Raw genomic sequence first — 13,736 nt, 5'->3', positions numbered from 1 at the left:
CCTTCTGGCTGATCTTCTTCTATCTCATTGAACCCCTGACACTTTCCTCCACCCATTCCAACCTGAGAACCCGTTCCTTTCTTCACCTCTTCTCCAAACTCTCCCATGGACTGATGAGCCTAAGTACCGTAATTTCCGGACGACGAGCCGCGACTTTTTTCACGTAAACAACGATGCGGCTAATATATGGACTTTGGGAGGGGGGCGCTAACGAGCTTCACGCCGCGAAAAGGTTTATCCTCGTCACATCGGACCGTTGAAATGACCGGGAAATTCTGAGTCCGTTCAACTCCGACACCGAAGAAGACGACTTTGACGGTTTTAGTGCGCAGGAGGAAGCCGGAGATAGCGATCGGCTAGCAGGTGCGGCTTATATTGAGGTGCGCTCAACAGTCAGGAAATTGCGTTACTTGAAATCCTCCAACTTCTTGATCTCCGCTCACTGTAGCTTCACCGCTCCTCATTCACACACACATATTCTGTCTAACCTTCAACCCCTCTTGCTACCACTACAAACCTCCACCTCTCTAGAGTTTCCTCAACCTGTTCCCTGCCGTCACTACCGATCACAGCGTCATCTGCAAACACTCCTGTTGTCAGATGTAGGTCGTTACTCGTATCTCGTTCCTCCCAATCAGCACAAAAATGTAATTTCGGACTTTATTTACGTCTGAATTCACGACGAAATCTGTGACGTTTTGCATCCCCGTGCTTGATAGAAGCATCGTGTGTCGGCTGCGTCTCTCTGGCTATTAGCATCTACTTCCAGACTATCGTGCAGTTTCTCCAGGTATTAAAGGGAAAAAAGACAAAGAACAAGAAATGATCCACCGCTCTTTCTCTCAAGCCCGCTTGGATTGAATCTACTTATGGTATATATTTAACTGTCCGACCCCCCCAGGCATCACACACCCACGACGCCATCTCTGAAGCAGCCCAGCTGATGAAGGAGGCCGTAGACGACATCATGGTGACCCTGAATGAGGCCGCCAGCGAGGTCGGCATGGTGGGAGGCATGGTGGAGTCCATCGCAGAGGCCATGGGCAGGGTAAGCAAATGTGTGTGTGTGTGTGTGTGTGTGTTCTGATGAACATCTTGAGCAGGGTCCAGTCTGGCACTTATTCCATATCTCATTGGTCCGAGGGCAGTGTGTCTCCCCCGTCGAGGGTGTGCTCGGTGTGTGTCCTTGTCAGAGACTCTCATTAGACCAGTAGATGACAAATTTGAAATCCATAGCCCGCCGGCGACGCTAGCTGTCACTCATGCCGCTGCGGGGACGTGTTGCCATGTTGACAGCGCGGTCGATGGTTTGCAACGGTCCGCGCTGAGATGTACACGCTTGACCTAGATGTGATCCTTCAGTTTGGTTTTACTCACCGCCTAAATCCTCCCGCAAACACAAGGAATATAATTGTAGTGTTTAACAGGTCGTGGGAAGTCAGTCACTCCGTTTTTGTTTTTTCACCTCTGAGCCTACAGGCACGTTTGGACGGCATTCCTAGCATCGATTCTGAGGCCGCGTTGAATGAGCACACAGCTAATCTAAAGTTAGCTACCTGTCCTTGAATGTCAACACAATAAGAGTCGGAACGATATAACTCATAGTTTTTTATATGCGACCTTCCGTCGACATTTTAAAACACGGCCGAGCTAATATTAGCATATAGCTTCGTATCCCGGCTGTATTGGTATCTTCTTCTATTCGTTTCATGGGGGCTAATATACAAGCCAACATGCTAATGCTATAAACCGACGCAGATGACATCATTCTCTGTCGATACGTCGGCCGTGATTTCTAAACGAATTAACCGATACGTTTGAATGGATTGATTGATCGATGATACCGGAGGGGATTCCAGTAAATTCCAGTCAGATACACAGCACTGATAATTATATCACAATATTTGCTATTGCACGGATTTCATGTAGCTGTGTTATATATAAATAAATCCAGACGGTCGGAGCCGTACGAGAGCGCAAAATACCCGTGTGGACGGACTTGGGTGTGTGAGAGAGCGATTGACAAGCCTTGGAAATGACCGTCCTTCACAGCTGGACGAAGGAACGCCCCCCGAGCCCGAGGGCTCCTTCGTGGACTACCAGACCACGATGGTGAAGTTCTCCAAAGCCATCGCCATCACCGCGCAGGAGATGGTGAGCGGCCGTCCGAGCCCCGCGTCGCCGCCGGTCGGTAAAGCTCAGCTCCGCCGGCGTCGGGGATCCACGCTCCAGCCTGTGTTCCCTTTTTCTAGATGACGAAGTCGGTCACCTGCCCCGAGGAGCTGGGAGGCCTGGCGTCTCAGGCGACGGTGGACTACAGTCAGCTGGCGCACCAAGGACGCCTGGCTGCAGCCACCGCAGAGCCGGAGGAGGTGAGGACGCTCGCTCCGGCACGTATGGAGGACGTGTGCCACTTCCATGGAAGATTAAAAGATCCGGCGCGAGGGATCTCGTGACATCTGGTGGCGGAGTTGCAGATTGCAGCGCGTCGCCGTCAGACGATGGACGGCGGCCCGCGGGGTCTTTACCGTTCGCGAGGAGCTCGCTCGGCGTCATTAGCGAGGAGTTTTGTTGGGACTCGGCGGCAGGGAGATGATTTAAGCTCCGCCCCCGACTTGCATCCTCGGCAGGGAATTCCGCTGATGCCGCCGTGTCGGCCGGCCGGGCAGCCAAACGGCTCGGCAGCCGGCGCTGCGGCGGGGGGGAAGGAAAAGAAAACAAAACAGAGCAGAACGCTCGGAGGAGATGGCGCAGCTTGAATAGTTTATGACTTGAAAGATGCAAGGCGTGCGACGTGACGGGGCCGAGATGCTGTTCGTTCGTCCGACCCGAGCTCAAACGCAGCCGACCCCGAGTTTCGGGTGACTCGGCGCTGCGTTCCCACTCAGACGGCAGATCAGACGGGCAGATACCCCTCCGGCATCCATCACGCGCAGCGCCCACAAACATTCCCCCGAGTCGCTTGTAGGACAGCCATGTGTGCGAGCATTGTCCTAATAAGCGCACAGCTCTTATCAATATCTTGTATATAACGCGTTCTGAGAAACCCTGCCGGTTACCATAGCGACATTGTGCCTCTAAAAGCTTATAGTGATGCTTATAATGAAGTACCACCCACCCGTGAATCTCGGTCTGGATATTAAAGGTGTAGTGGCAGCTTTCCCCTCCGCGAGGGTGCTTGAAATCATTTTTCACCCACCCGACGAGGCCGTCGGGGACATGATGGGGATTATATGGAGCGCCGACACGACTCGAGGCCGCAGTCAGCGCCCGCTTCCCCCCTCCTGTTGTGCTTTCCAGGTGGGTTTCCAGATACGGACGCGTGTGCAGGAGCTGGGCCACGGATGCATCTACCTGGTCCAGAAAGCCGGAGCCCTGCAGCTCAGCCCCACGGACAGCTTCTCCAAAAGGGAGCTCATCGAGTGCGCCCGCGCCGTCACCGAGAAGGTGAGCCTCCGGGAATGCGCTGGCCGAATTTGCGTTTTTATCGAAAAAGTACAGCGGAGTAGCGGTGTCAAGTTTGAAGGGAAACGCATGTTTACGGAAGCATACATGTTCTGCCCCTGACGTGGGTGAGCACTTGAACAGCACAGACCAAACCCCTGGGAAGATACCGTGACCCTCCATATCCCGGCCTCGGAGGCTCAGGGGTCCCGAGGCGTCCCCGGGTCAGCCCAGAGACGCCGCCCCCTTTGAGTGTCCTGGATCTTCTCCTGGGTCTACACCTCGCCGAAGAGATGCCCAGGAGGCCTCCTGAGGATGTGGAGTAGCAGCAGTAGCCAGAGGGGAGGGTGGGGATGTAGATCCGCCGGTGCATAGAGTCCTCCTAGTTACCTAAACCAGGCAACCTGCGGTTACCTGTGGCTTTTGACCAACATTGACCGGTATTTGATTAAAACGTATTTTATTCTTGTAACATCTAAAGGCGCGGGTGACAGCACGCGGAGGGGGGGCGGCATTTTTGGTTTTCTGCCAGAAGTAATCTTTTTTTTTTAATTATTTCCATGAATACAAGAAGGTATTAAATAGACATTAAGTATTTTGCTTAAAAGTAACCTTCAACTCAACATCCTTTTTTCGGAGTTCAAAAATGCATGCAGAAATTTCATTTCATTTTCTCCGCAGCTGTTCATCGGTTTAGAGAAAAGTTGCAGCACATTTTGTTTATACGTAGCATTAAGACCCAAAAAAAGAACAACCTCATATGCCGCGTCAACTCATTTTAAATTTCAAAAGGGTTGTGTTTTCTGTACTTCGGGGAAACGTCTCCGAAAGGCATCACCTGCCCATCTTCTGCTCCGTTTTTGAAAACCCAGAGATACTCGGGCAGGTTCGCTAAATACCTAGCGTGAATCGAATTAAAGTGATCGACATATCAAGTTTTTGCAAAGCTCCAGGATGTCAAACGGCCCAAAAAAGCCCCTCAATTCTGCACGGCGCTTGTATCCATCTTGTATCTGAGTTGCCTTTGGTATGTTGCCTTCGGTATGTCCCGCCCTCCCAGGTGTCGCTGGTGCTGTCGGCCCTCCAGGCGGGTAACAAGGGCACCCAGGCCTGCATCACCGCGGCCGGCGCCGTGTCCGGCATCATCGCCGACCTGGACACCACCATCATGTTCGCCTCCGCCGGAACGCTCAACCCCGAGGGCGAGGAGTCTTTCGCCGACCACAGGTGCGATGACGTTTCCGCGCAGGACGTTTAAAAGGATAGGATTCAACAACAAGCTGGCGTCGCATCTTCCACCTCCGCACAGGGAGAACATCTTGAAGACCGCCAAGGCTCTGGTGGAGGACACCAAGCTGCTGGTCGCCGGGGCGGCGTCCAGCCAGGAGAAGCTGGCCCAGGCCGCCCAGTCTTCCGCCAAGACCATCACCCAGCTCACCGAGGTGGTCAAGCTGGGCGCGACCAGCATGGGCTCGGACGATCCGGAGACGCAGGTGAGTAAAACACGGCCAGATGATTAGGACAACCGGTGGCGGTCGGCTGCGAGGAGCTTCCTCCATCTTATTGTACACCCAGTTACATGAGCCGTGTCATTGCTGATACCGAGTGTGTGTGTGTGTGTGTGTGTGTGCCTCTATCTCTGCCCTCCGCTGAGTCTGAAGTATCATGACTAGGTGGGAGTGATAAGAGCAGCGGTGTTAAATCCCATCCCTGGGGTGCAGCTGATAAACCTGTGCTCCCCACATTGTGCCGTATCGATCCCCCGCCTCCCGCCGCCCCCCTTCAGGTGGTTCTGATAAACGCGGTGCGTGACGTGGCGAAGGCCCTGGCCGAACTCATCGGGGCCACCAAATGCGCCGCGGGCAAGCCGGCCGATGACCCGTCCATGTATCAGCTGAAGAGCGCCGCTAAGGTACAGTAGCGCTCGCGCTCATTTTCGCACATCAGCGGAAAGGTTGCCCTCAAAGGGCTGCATGTAATGTCAAATAAATGTTAAATAACTTTTGAATTTATGACTCATTCAAATCCAAAATGTTACATATGCATTTGTATAGATGTAAAATAAATGTTTGTTTCCCAGTTGCTTCCACTGCTGCTGTGTTTTTGGATGCGTGTTTTTCGTGAGCGCGTTCTGCTGCCATCGGCTTTTAATTCTGGACCACCTTTAGCATACTTAGCTCTCTGGTGTCAAAATGCTAACGTCGATTTTACCCTCTGACAACCGCTTTTCATGTTACTGATTAACATGATCGAAATGTAATTTATGATCAATGTACGCATTTGACTTATTTATTCCAAGTCCTACTAAGACACTCTGGCGGGCCGCATAAGACGATGTGGCGGGCCACATTTCGCCCGCGGGCCTTGAGTTTGACACGTGTTCCAGAACCATCGTCCTGCATGTGATGCTAAATATCATTTTTTGACGATTATCCTGCTGCCGAGGCCTAGACGAGGACTCATAGGATGTCGGGGGGCTTCGCCTTCGGCCGGTCGATCACAGACGTACAACAGTTCACCTTCTCGTTCACATGTCATGTAGAAAATTACAAACGTTCACATCGTTGTGTGTGAATGCCTGATGGCGATGTCGTGTAAAGCAAATCTGTTTGTGAGGACATTTATCGATTAAAGAATCAAAGTGGCTCCCTGGATTTGGCCCTTTTACCCGCTTCTAACCAATATAGTGATTGGAAAATAAATATGTATATAATATTTAAGATATATTTTGAATTTATTTATATTTATATTGATTAATTAAAAAAAACATTTTTTTTTCAAAATCATCATTTTGTAATGATTTTATCATTTTGATTTTATTTTATTGTGAATTAATATAAATAATATAATTTTTTTTTATTTTTTTTTATTTTAATGAGTTTCCTCCAGGAGTTGTTGAACAAGACACTGAACTCCTACCAGGAGTTCGCGCTGATGGGCGGCAGCCTGCTGCTCATCGTTCATCCATGAGGGGTTAATAATAAAATTATTATTCTTCTAAAAATAAAAAAAAATAAAAAAAGAAAATGAAAAAAAGTGAATGCAGCGGGATTTCGGTTGATATAAAAATCCTCACCCCTTTGGAACAAACCGCTCTTTAACCTTTTATTTAGAAGCAAACCGTCCGGAATGAGCCTCGGACGTGAGATTTATTCAGGATCATTCAAACCCGTCTTCCTCCCGGAGGATTTGTTTATCCTCTTGCGAGCACGTTCAGATCCCGCCGGATCATCAGACGGTTCCCCGGGTGGCCGGCCTCGCCCTCCGCCCCTTTTCCTTCCTCCCACAGCGATCGCCGCGGCCGCTCGCTGTAACTCTAACTGCCGCATATGGTTGGGTGTGTTGTCTCACCCGGATGGAATGGGGGTGCGGGGGAGGGGCGCCCGCCAACCAGGTTGCGCCGCCAGATTGTTTTCTGCTCCTCGGACATATGGCGACCTCTGAACGCGCCCCTCTCCGACTCCCGCGGCGCCGTTTGCTCAGCTCGCTCGCCCGATCATTAGCGCTTTGCCGAGCGCGGCGGAGGGACGAGTCGGGCCTCGCGAGCGAAAAAAATAGTTTGTGGGATAAATAAGGCCTCGTCGGCGAGCGTCATCCTTTCTTCTGCCGTGACCCGACAGGTCATGGTGACCAACGTGACGTCGCTTCTGAAGACGGTGAAGGCGGTGGAGGACGAGGCCACCCGAGGGACGCGAGCGCTGGAGGCCACCATCGAGTGCATCAAGCAGGAGCTGACGGTGAGAGCGCCCGATAGGCCGGGAGTCGGCGGTTAAAAGCGGCGTCCCTCCGACGGCGTGGTTTTTCCTCCCTACATTATCAGCTTCGCTTCTCCTTCCCTTCCGGCGCCTGTAGCTTTTTCCCACCGCTCTTCTCACGGCGGCGGCGAGCGGGAACGGACGATGATTTCGAGAGCTTGTTGTTTTCCGAGGGCCCGCTAATCTGAATCGGACGCCCGCTCTTTCACAAATTCCCGTTTCCACGGCAACCCGCCATCTCCTCCTCAGGTTTTCCAGTCCAAGGACATCCCGGACAAGTCCACCACGCCGGAGGAGTTCATCCGCATGACGAAGGGCATCACCGTGGCGACGGCCAAGGCGGTGGCGGCCGGCAACTCCGCCCAGCAGGAGGCAGTCATCGCCACCGCCAACCTGAGCCGCAAGGCCGTCTCCGATATGCTGACCAGCTGCAAGGTGCCGATCCGAACATCACGGTCCAGTTTTCCCGCCCTTGAACGGTCACCCGTCACCCCCTCCCTCGCAGAGAGCGGCCCACCACCCCGACGTGGGGGAGGACCTGCAGAAAAAGGCCCTGCAGTTCGGATCCGAGTGCACCGCCGGATACGTGGGCCTGCTGGAGCAAGTGCTGCAGGTCGGAGCGAGAGCCGTCACTCTCAGGGGTGGCGGGCTGAGCTTATTTCACAATCGTGGGACCCCGTGCGTGCATGTGTGTGTGTGTGTGTGTGTGTGTGTGTGTGTGTGTGCCCACCCGTCTCATTGTCAGGTCCTGCTGAAGCCCACGCCGGAGCAGAAGCAGCAGCTGGCCGTTCACTCCAAGCATGTGGCTGCGAGTGTGACGGAGCTCATCCAGATAGCCGAGGCCATGAAAGGTGAGCCCGCACACACACACACACACACACACACACACATACGTGCGCACGCTTACACACTCATTGATGTGCAGACGGATCTATTAAGACGAACTCTGCCGGTTTTGGTGCTACCAAAGTGACGGAGATGCGACAGATTGGCTGGACGGACCTGCTAAATATTACCGCCACCCAAAACACGCCGGCGCCCCTAATGAAGACGTCTCTTTGGGCGTAACGCGATTATCGAAGCGGCGCCGGTGGGGAAAATTGTCCCAAATGAAGTGATTGTCACTGAAAGGCACGCGGCGGAGGCGGCGCCCGAGTCTGACAGCGGTAATAGATCCCATTTGGACGAGAATTAGATTTGCTTTTACCTTTGTGACGTCCAATGTGCTCTTTCTCCCTCTCCCTCTCTTTTCCCTTCCCTTCCTCGGCCGTCCAGACGGAGGTAAGTGGGACACGGTGTGTTTTCTTCCTTCAGATCACCTTTCATAGAGCCGAGGGGCGGCGGCGGCGGTGGTGGGGGGTTACGAAGCAGATTTCCCGAGAGCCCCGCAGTGAAAGAATGCTCCATCTGCTCCGCCGGAGCCGTTCCAAAGCAACTGTGCTTTAGAGGAACTTGTTAAAAAAAAAAAAAAAAACGATAAAAAGACAATGAGTGGCCAAATGCGGATTCTGCCAGTTTATTTCCTTTTACTTAAATTGTGGGAGACGGAGTCCGCCTCGACGGGCTTTTTCTGATCGTACGGTTTGTGTCGCAGCCGCCGCCTCCCCCCCCCCCGGAACAACCACGTTTTCCCCGTCTTTCAGGGTCGGAGTGCGTGGACCCCGAGGACCCCACCGTCATCGCCGAGACCGAGCTCCTCGGCGCGGCGGCGTCCATCGAAGCCGCGGCGAAGAAGCTGGAGCAGCTGAAACCCAGGGCGAAGCCCAAGGTAAACTCCCCCGGCCGGAGAGAGCAACACCATTATTCAGCAGGAAGACGGTATCGGGGTGGGGGTGGGGGTGGGGGGGGGGGGCTCCCCGCTTTTAAGCCGAGCCAGAAAACATCAACAAACACGGAGCGCGTCGGCCTCGGACAGCTGGCGGGCCGGCGGGCAGGCTCCCCCTCAAAGGCGCCGGCGGACGTTATTTGGAGTTGCGTTGCCGGGAGACGCGGCTTGTTTTGGACCGAGTTCAAATGAGTGATGAACTGTTATGACCCTTTTCCCGAGCGGGAAAGAGGAGGGGCCTCCGTCTCATTGGACCGATTTCCTTTGTTTTACTGCAGAGCTCCTCATTTGTAAAGTGAACTGCGCACCAGTAAAACTGCTTTTTAACAGAATGAAAAATCTCATGCCGGACGCTCGTCGGCACGAGACCGGGGGAAAACCCCTTTCGGTCACTCGTCGCTTCAATAGGCGCCATTTACCATTTCGTCTCTCGGGAAAGATCAGCGAGTGTCGGGGTCGCCTTCAAGTATAGGGGTGTCAAACTCATACGGCCACGTTCGATGTCAAGTAAAGTCACAGCGTAATTACATAGATGTAACACAAAGTCCAAATTTTCCCTTTGTTTTAGTGTAAAGCAGAGAAAATAACCAACAATCTGAGATTCATGAAGAACAGAAATTTCCGTTTCAACCACACTGTGCCTCAGTTCTGTACTCTCAGTTCTCTGTGCATTTTGTTGTATTTTTCTCAGAAGCAGAAGCACCTAAACTTGCCTCCTCACCGATCATACAGGTTTCTATTTAACCTCAATCGACAGATAGGAAGTGGCAAATTTTTTTTTTTTTTTTTTTAAAACATGTCCGCTTTTCTCTTTTTTTCGACGACATCTTGCCGATGAGGGTGTCGGGCCGACGGCAAAGCAGGTACATTTTTAACAATAATAATGTTATTTACAGAGCTGGAAGCTACGTTGCTGTCATCTGCTGTAGGTTCTGAGTCATAAATAAAAATAAAATAAAATAGTGCACCCCTAGCAGACAATATAACAACTGCATTTTGATTTTAAAAAAGTACTTCATGAATTTTATGTATTTTTTTCAAATTGAAGAATTACTCCACGGGCCGAATCGGACCCCACGGCGGGCCGGTAGCGGCCCGCGGGCCGTACGTTTGACACCCCGCTCTAGCGTAAATATTTACAAGGGCAGTGCCGCTGCGTGTTGTCCTCTTGTAAGATCAGTTCATTTCCTGCCCCCACCCCTCCCACATCACCCCCTCCAACCACCACCAACCCCTACATATGAGATTTGTCTAATTTCCCTTGCACTCATCCAGAGGGAGGCCTAAAAAGGACGATAGAGTGCGCCAGAGCTACATAAATGCACGCTGCATGCACGGCAGAGGGAATCCTATTGACCTGCTCAGCCTCTCCTCCATGTTCCTCCATGCTCCTCTAAGCTCCTCCACACCTCCTCCCCCAGCATGTCCCCCCCACCACCACCACCACCACCACCTCCCTTCCTTATCTGAGCCATTGTAGACCTGGAAGCCTTCTCTGCAGGGCTCTGTCTGATATGTTTGATATATTAGGTTGTTATTCAGTCCAACTATATATCAAACATATTCCTACAGTGTCCCGCCCTGTCTCCAGCCCACCTGTGCCTTGTGTCTGTATGGAGGTGTGTTAGCAATCAGTCACCTGCAGACACACACACACACACACACACACACACACACACACACACACACACACACAGAGCGAGCGAGAGACAGAGGGAATTGTAGCTAGTTGTGTGCGCCAGTTGTGGCGCTATCGTGCAACATGCTTAAAGTAAATCCTGCATGGTAACAGTTCCCTGATGTTATACATATTACATACCATAATATTTCACCATATTGACACTTATTATAATGGCATCAATTGATAATATCGCTCCTCAGCGGCACTCGTGTATTTATGTATATGTACTGTGACTTAAACCATCAAGTGTGGAGCTACAGCTATCAGGATGCTAAAGGTACCGAGATGCTAAAGCTAACGGGATGCTAAAGCGTACGTCCCTCAGGTGTCGTCAACCTCACACACTCTTTTACTAAAATCATGCTAAGGCTACCGGGTTGCAAAAGCTACTGTGATACTAAAGTGTACTTCCCTCTGATGTTGTCAACCTCACACACTCTTTTACTAAAGCTTATGCTAAAGCCACCGGGATGCTAAAGCCTTGTTGCCTCAGATGTCGTCAACGTCACATGCTCTTTCACTAAAGCTTATGCTAAAGCTACCGGGATGCTAAAGCTACCGGGATGCTAAAGCCTTGGTGCCTCAGGTGTCGTCAACCTCACATGCTCTCATACTAAAACTTACGCTAAAGCTACCGGGATGCTAAAGCGTACGTCCCTCAGGTGTCGTCAACCTCACGTGTGTTTTTACCCCCAGCAGGCTGACGAGACGCTGGATTTCGAAGAGCAGATCCTCGAGGCGGCAAAGTCCATCGCCGCGGCAACCAGCGCGCTGGTCAAATCTGCGTCGGCGGCTCAGAGGGAACTGGTGGCGCAGGGCAAGGTCGGTCTGCGCTAAGAGAAAGAAAGCTCGTGATATTTCACCGCCGGTGCGTCTTCATCTGCACGCCGTGTCCTCCTCAGGTGGGATCCAATCTCGCCAACGCGGTGGACGACGGTCAGTGGTCCCAGGGTCTCATATCAGCGGTAAGTCGCCTCCCAGAACTCGTCATGAAGGTGCACGGCGACGCCCGAGCGCCTGAATTGTTTTTCCTCACCCGACGCAGGCTCGGATGGTGGCCGCGGCCACCAGCAACCTGTGCGAGGCGGCGAACGCCTCGGTGCAGGGCCACGCCAGCGAGGAGAAGCTCATCTCCTCGGCCAAGCAGGTGGCGGCCTCCACGGCTCAGCTGCTGGTGGCCTGCAAAGTCAAAGCGGACCAGGACTCCGAGGCCATGCGGAGACTTCAGGTCGGAGGTTTTCCCCCGCCCCCCGCGGCTTTTTTCCGCGCTCTCGGATCGCTTCTGATTTCCGACGTCTCTCCGCCCCAAAAGGCCGCCGGAAACGCGGTAAAGCGAGCTTCCGACAACCTGGTGAAGGCGGCGCAGAAAGCGGCCTTTGACAAAAGCGACGACGACAGCGTGGTGGTGAAGACCAAGTTCGTCGGCGGCATCGCTCAGGTGAGACGGCGAACGCTCCGGTTCGCCCCCCCGTTCTCTGAACGACAGCTCCTCCATTTATTTTACTCGCTGCTGCCAAGTTTACCAGAAGGCGTCGCCCCTCCGGGAGAAAATTTCCAAATCCAATCATTTGCTTCCTCCTTTATTTCAGCCCGACCGGCTCCACCGGCTGTGTTTCCCTTCCTGAATGATCGAACCCCCTCCTTCCTCCTCCTTCCTCCCGCCACTTTGGCATCACCTCCCTAGTTTTTATTCCAGCTAATTTAACGGCGTGCCGCGTTGCCGCTCGCTGAAGGGCCCTCGAAACAGACACTCTGACCGCTCCGATGAGAGGTTTCGCCGCTCCGGGCCGCCGGAGAGCCTCACCGACGCCGCCTCTTCATCGCCCCCGGAAACCGTCGGCTTTTTCTGTGCCGCTTTTTACGGTTTTGCGCGGCGTTCACCCTCTCATCGCACGGCGTTGAGACGCACGCGACCGTTCAGACTGTCGTTCTCAGATCATAAATGGACGTCTTGTTGGAATCCGCTCGTCTTGGCAACTGCACTTGAATTTCTTCTTTCTTGAGTTTCCGAATAATAGGTGATTAGAAGTGAAGATGAGGTGAAGATGAGGTGCTGAAACGTCTTCCAGGGAAGAAATTCAAGATTTTTCGATAAGAATAAGATGAGATCAGAATCTGCACTCTTTTGTCACAGCAGCGATGACAGGATCAATGAATTTGAGTGAAAATATAAATAAGAGAGACAATGAAAAGGTTGCAAAAGACATCCGCAAATAAATAGACAGCAGAGTGAACGATAACAAGGATAAGAATTGACAACAGATTGAAAAGACAGCAAGGGTGAGAATATGCAGCATAACAGTGACACTATGGATGACAAAAATAAACACGATGCGACTAGAGTGACGCCAACAGGGATGAAAAAAAAAATTGAAAACAGAGTTTTTTTATTTTTTGGTCTATTTTTTGTCCATTTTTTTGACACGCGTCAAGATTGAGTCATAGACGGATGAAACTGAGAGAATTTGGTCATTTTTCAAAAGAAAACCATTCAGATTCGGATAATGAATAAAACGGAGGGGGGGGTTGGAACTGCCGCTTTACAGATTTTAGGACAATAAAAAGAGAATAGACAACAGATTTTGGGCATGACATGTGCGAATGGGTGAGTTTGTGAGTTTTGGAAGCGCAGCTGCACCAGTTTTGCGTGAATAGACTTGCAACCATTCACCCGCTCATTCATTCCATCTTGTAGAGACAAGTGACAACAGCAAGCATGAAAATAGATAAATATTCATTCGCTCAGTCGCTCACTAAAGTGTTACAGGACTGTCTCAGAAAATATCACAGAATATTGTGATAAAGTTCTTTATCTTCTGTAATGGAATTAAAAAAAAACAAAAATTAATTTTTCATGATATTGTAATATTTTGATATAGGACTTTTGAGTTGAAATGTAAGCCATAATCAGCAATATTAGAATAATAAAAGGCTTGCAATATTTCAGTTGATTTGTAATGAATCCAGATGTTTTCGTAATTGCATTACAGAGGATAAAGAACTTAATCCCAATATTCTAATTATCTGAGAC

At 51.5% G+C, this 13,736-nt stretch overlaps 1 protein-coding gene across 7 annotated transcripts in view; it reads left to right on the top strand.

Annotated features, from left to right (window-relative positions):
- Window positions 1-13,736, top strand: part of tln2b (talin 2b) — an 81,735-nt gene that overhangs the window by 63,988 nt on the left and 4,011 nt on the right. For 2 of the 7 annotated variants that reach the window (XM_086163148.1, XM_086163147.1), the window contains exons 41-56: window positions 902-1,048; window positions 2,053-2,154; window positions 2,253-2,372; window positions 3,301-3,447; window positions 4,505-4,671; window positions 4,754-4,937; window positions 5,231-5,356; window positions 7,065-7,181; window positions 7,449-7,634; window positions 7,705-7,812; window positions 7,945-8,050; window positions 8,843-8,967; window positions 11,402-11,527; window positions 11,608-11,670; window positions 11,751-11,933; window positions 12,018-12,143. In XM_086163148.1, coding sequence (XP_086019274.1) covers window positions 902-1,048; window positions 2,053-2,154; window positions 2,253-2,372; window positions 3,301-3,447; window positions 4,505-4,671; window positions 4,754-4,937; window positions 5,231-5,356; window positions 7,065-7,181; window positions 7,449-7,634; window positions 7,705-7,812; window positions 7,945-8,050; window positions 8,843-8,967; window positions 11,402-11,527; window positions 11,608-11,670; window positions 11,751-11,933; window positions 12,018-12,143 — 2,133 coding nt within the window. Of the gene's footprint in view, window positions 1-901; window positions 1,049-2,052; window positions 2,155-2,252; window positions 2,373-3,300; window positions 3,448-4,504; window positions 4,672-4,753; window positions 4,938-5,230; window positions 5,357-7,064; window positions 7,182-7,448; window positions 7,635-7,704; window positions 8,051-8,124; window positions 8,683-8,842; window positions 8,968-11,401; window positions 11,528-11,607; window positions 11,671-11,750; window positions 11,934-12,017; window positions 12,144-13,736 lie in introns of those variants that run through there. The other 5 variants (XM_086163146.1, XM_086163144.1, XM_086163145.1 and 2 more) reach the window with 4 other exon arrangements.

This window comes from Fistularia commersonii, chromosome 17 (genome assembly GCF_037954325.1).
Source record: "Fistularia commersonii isolate RoL2024-O1a breed Wild chromosome 17, RoL_Fcom_v1.0, whole genome shotgun sequence".
Taxonomy (NCBI): Eukaryota; Metazoa; Chordata; class Actinopteri; order Syngnathiformes; family Fistulariidae; genus Fistularia; species Fistularia commersonii.
The sequence above is the reverse complement of the archived record's forward strand: the minus strand, read 5'-3'. Positions and strand labels throughout refer to the sequence as shown.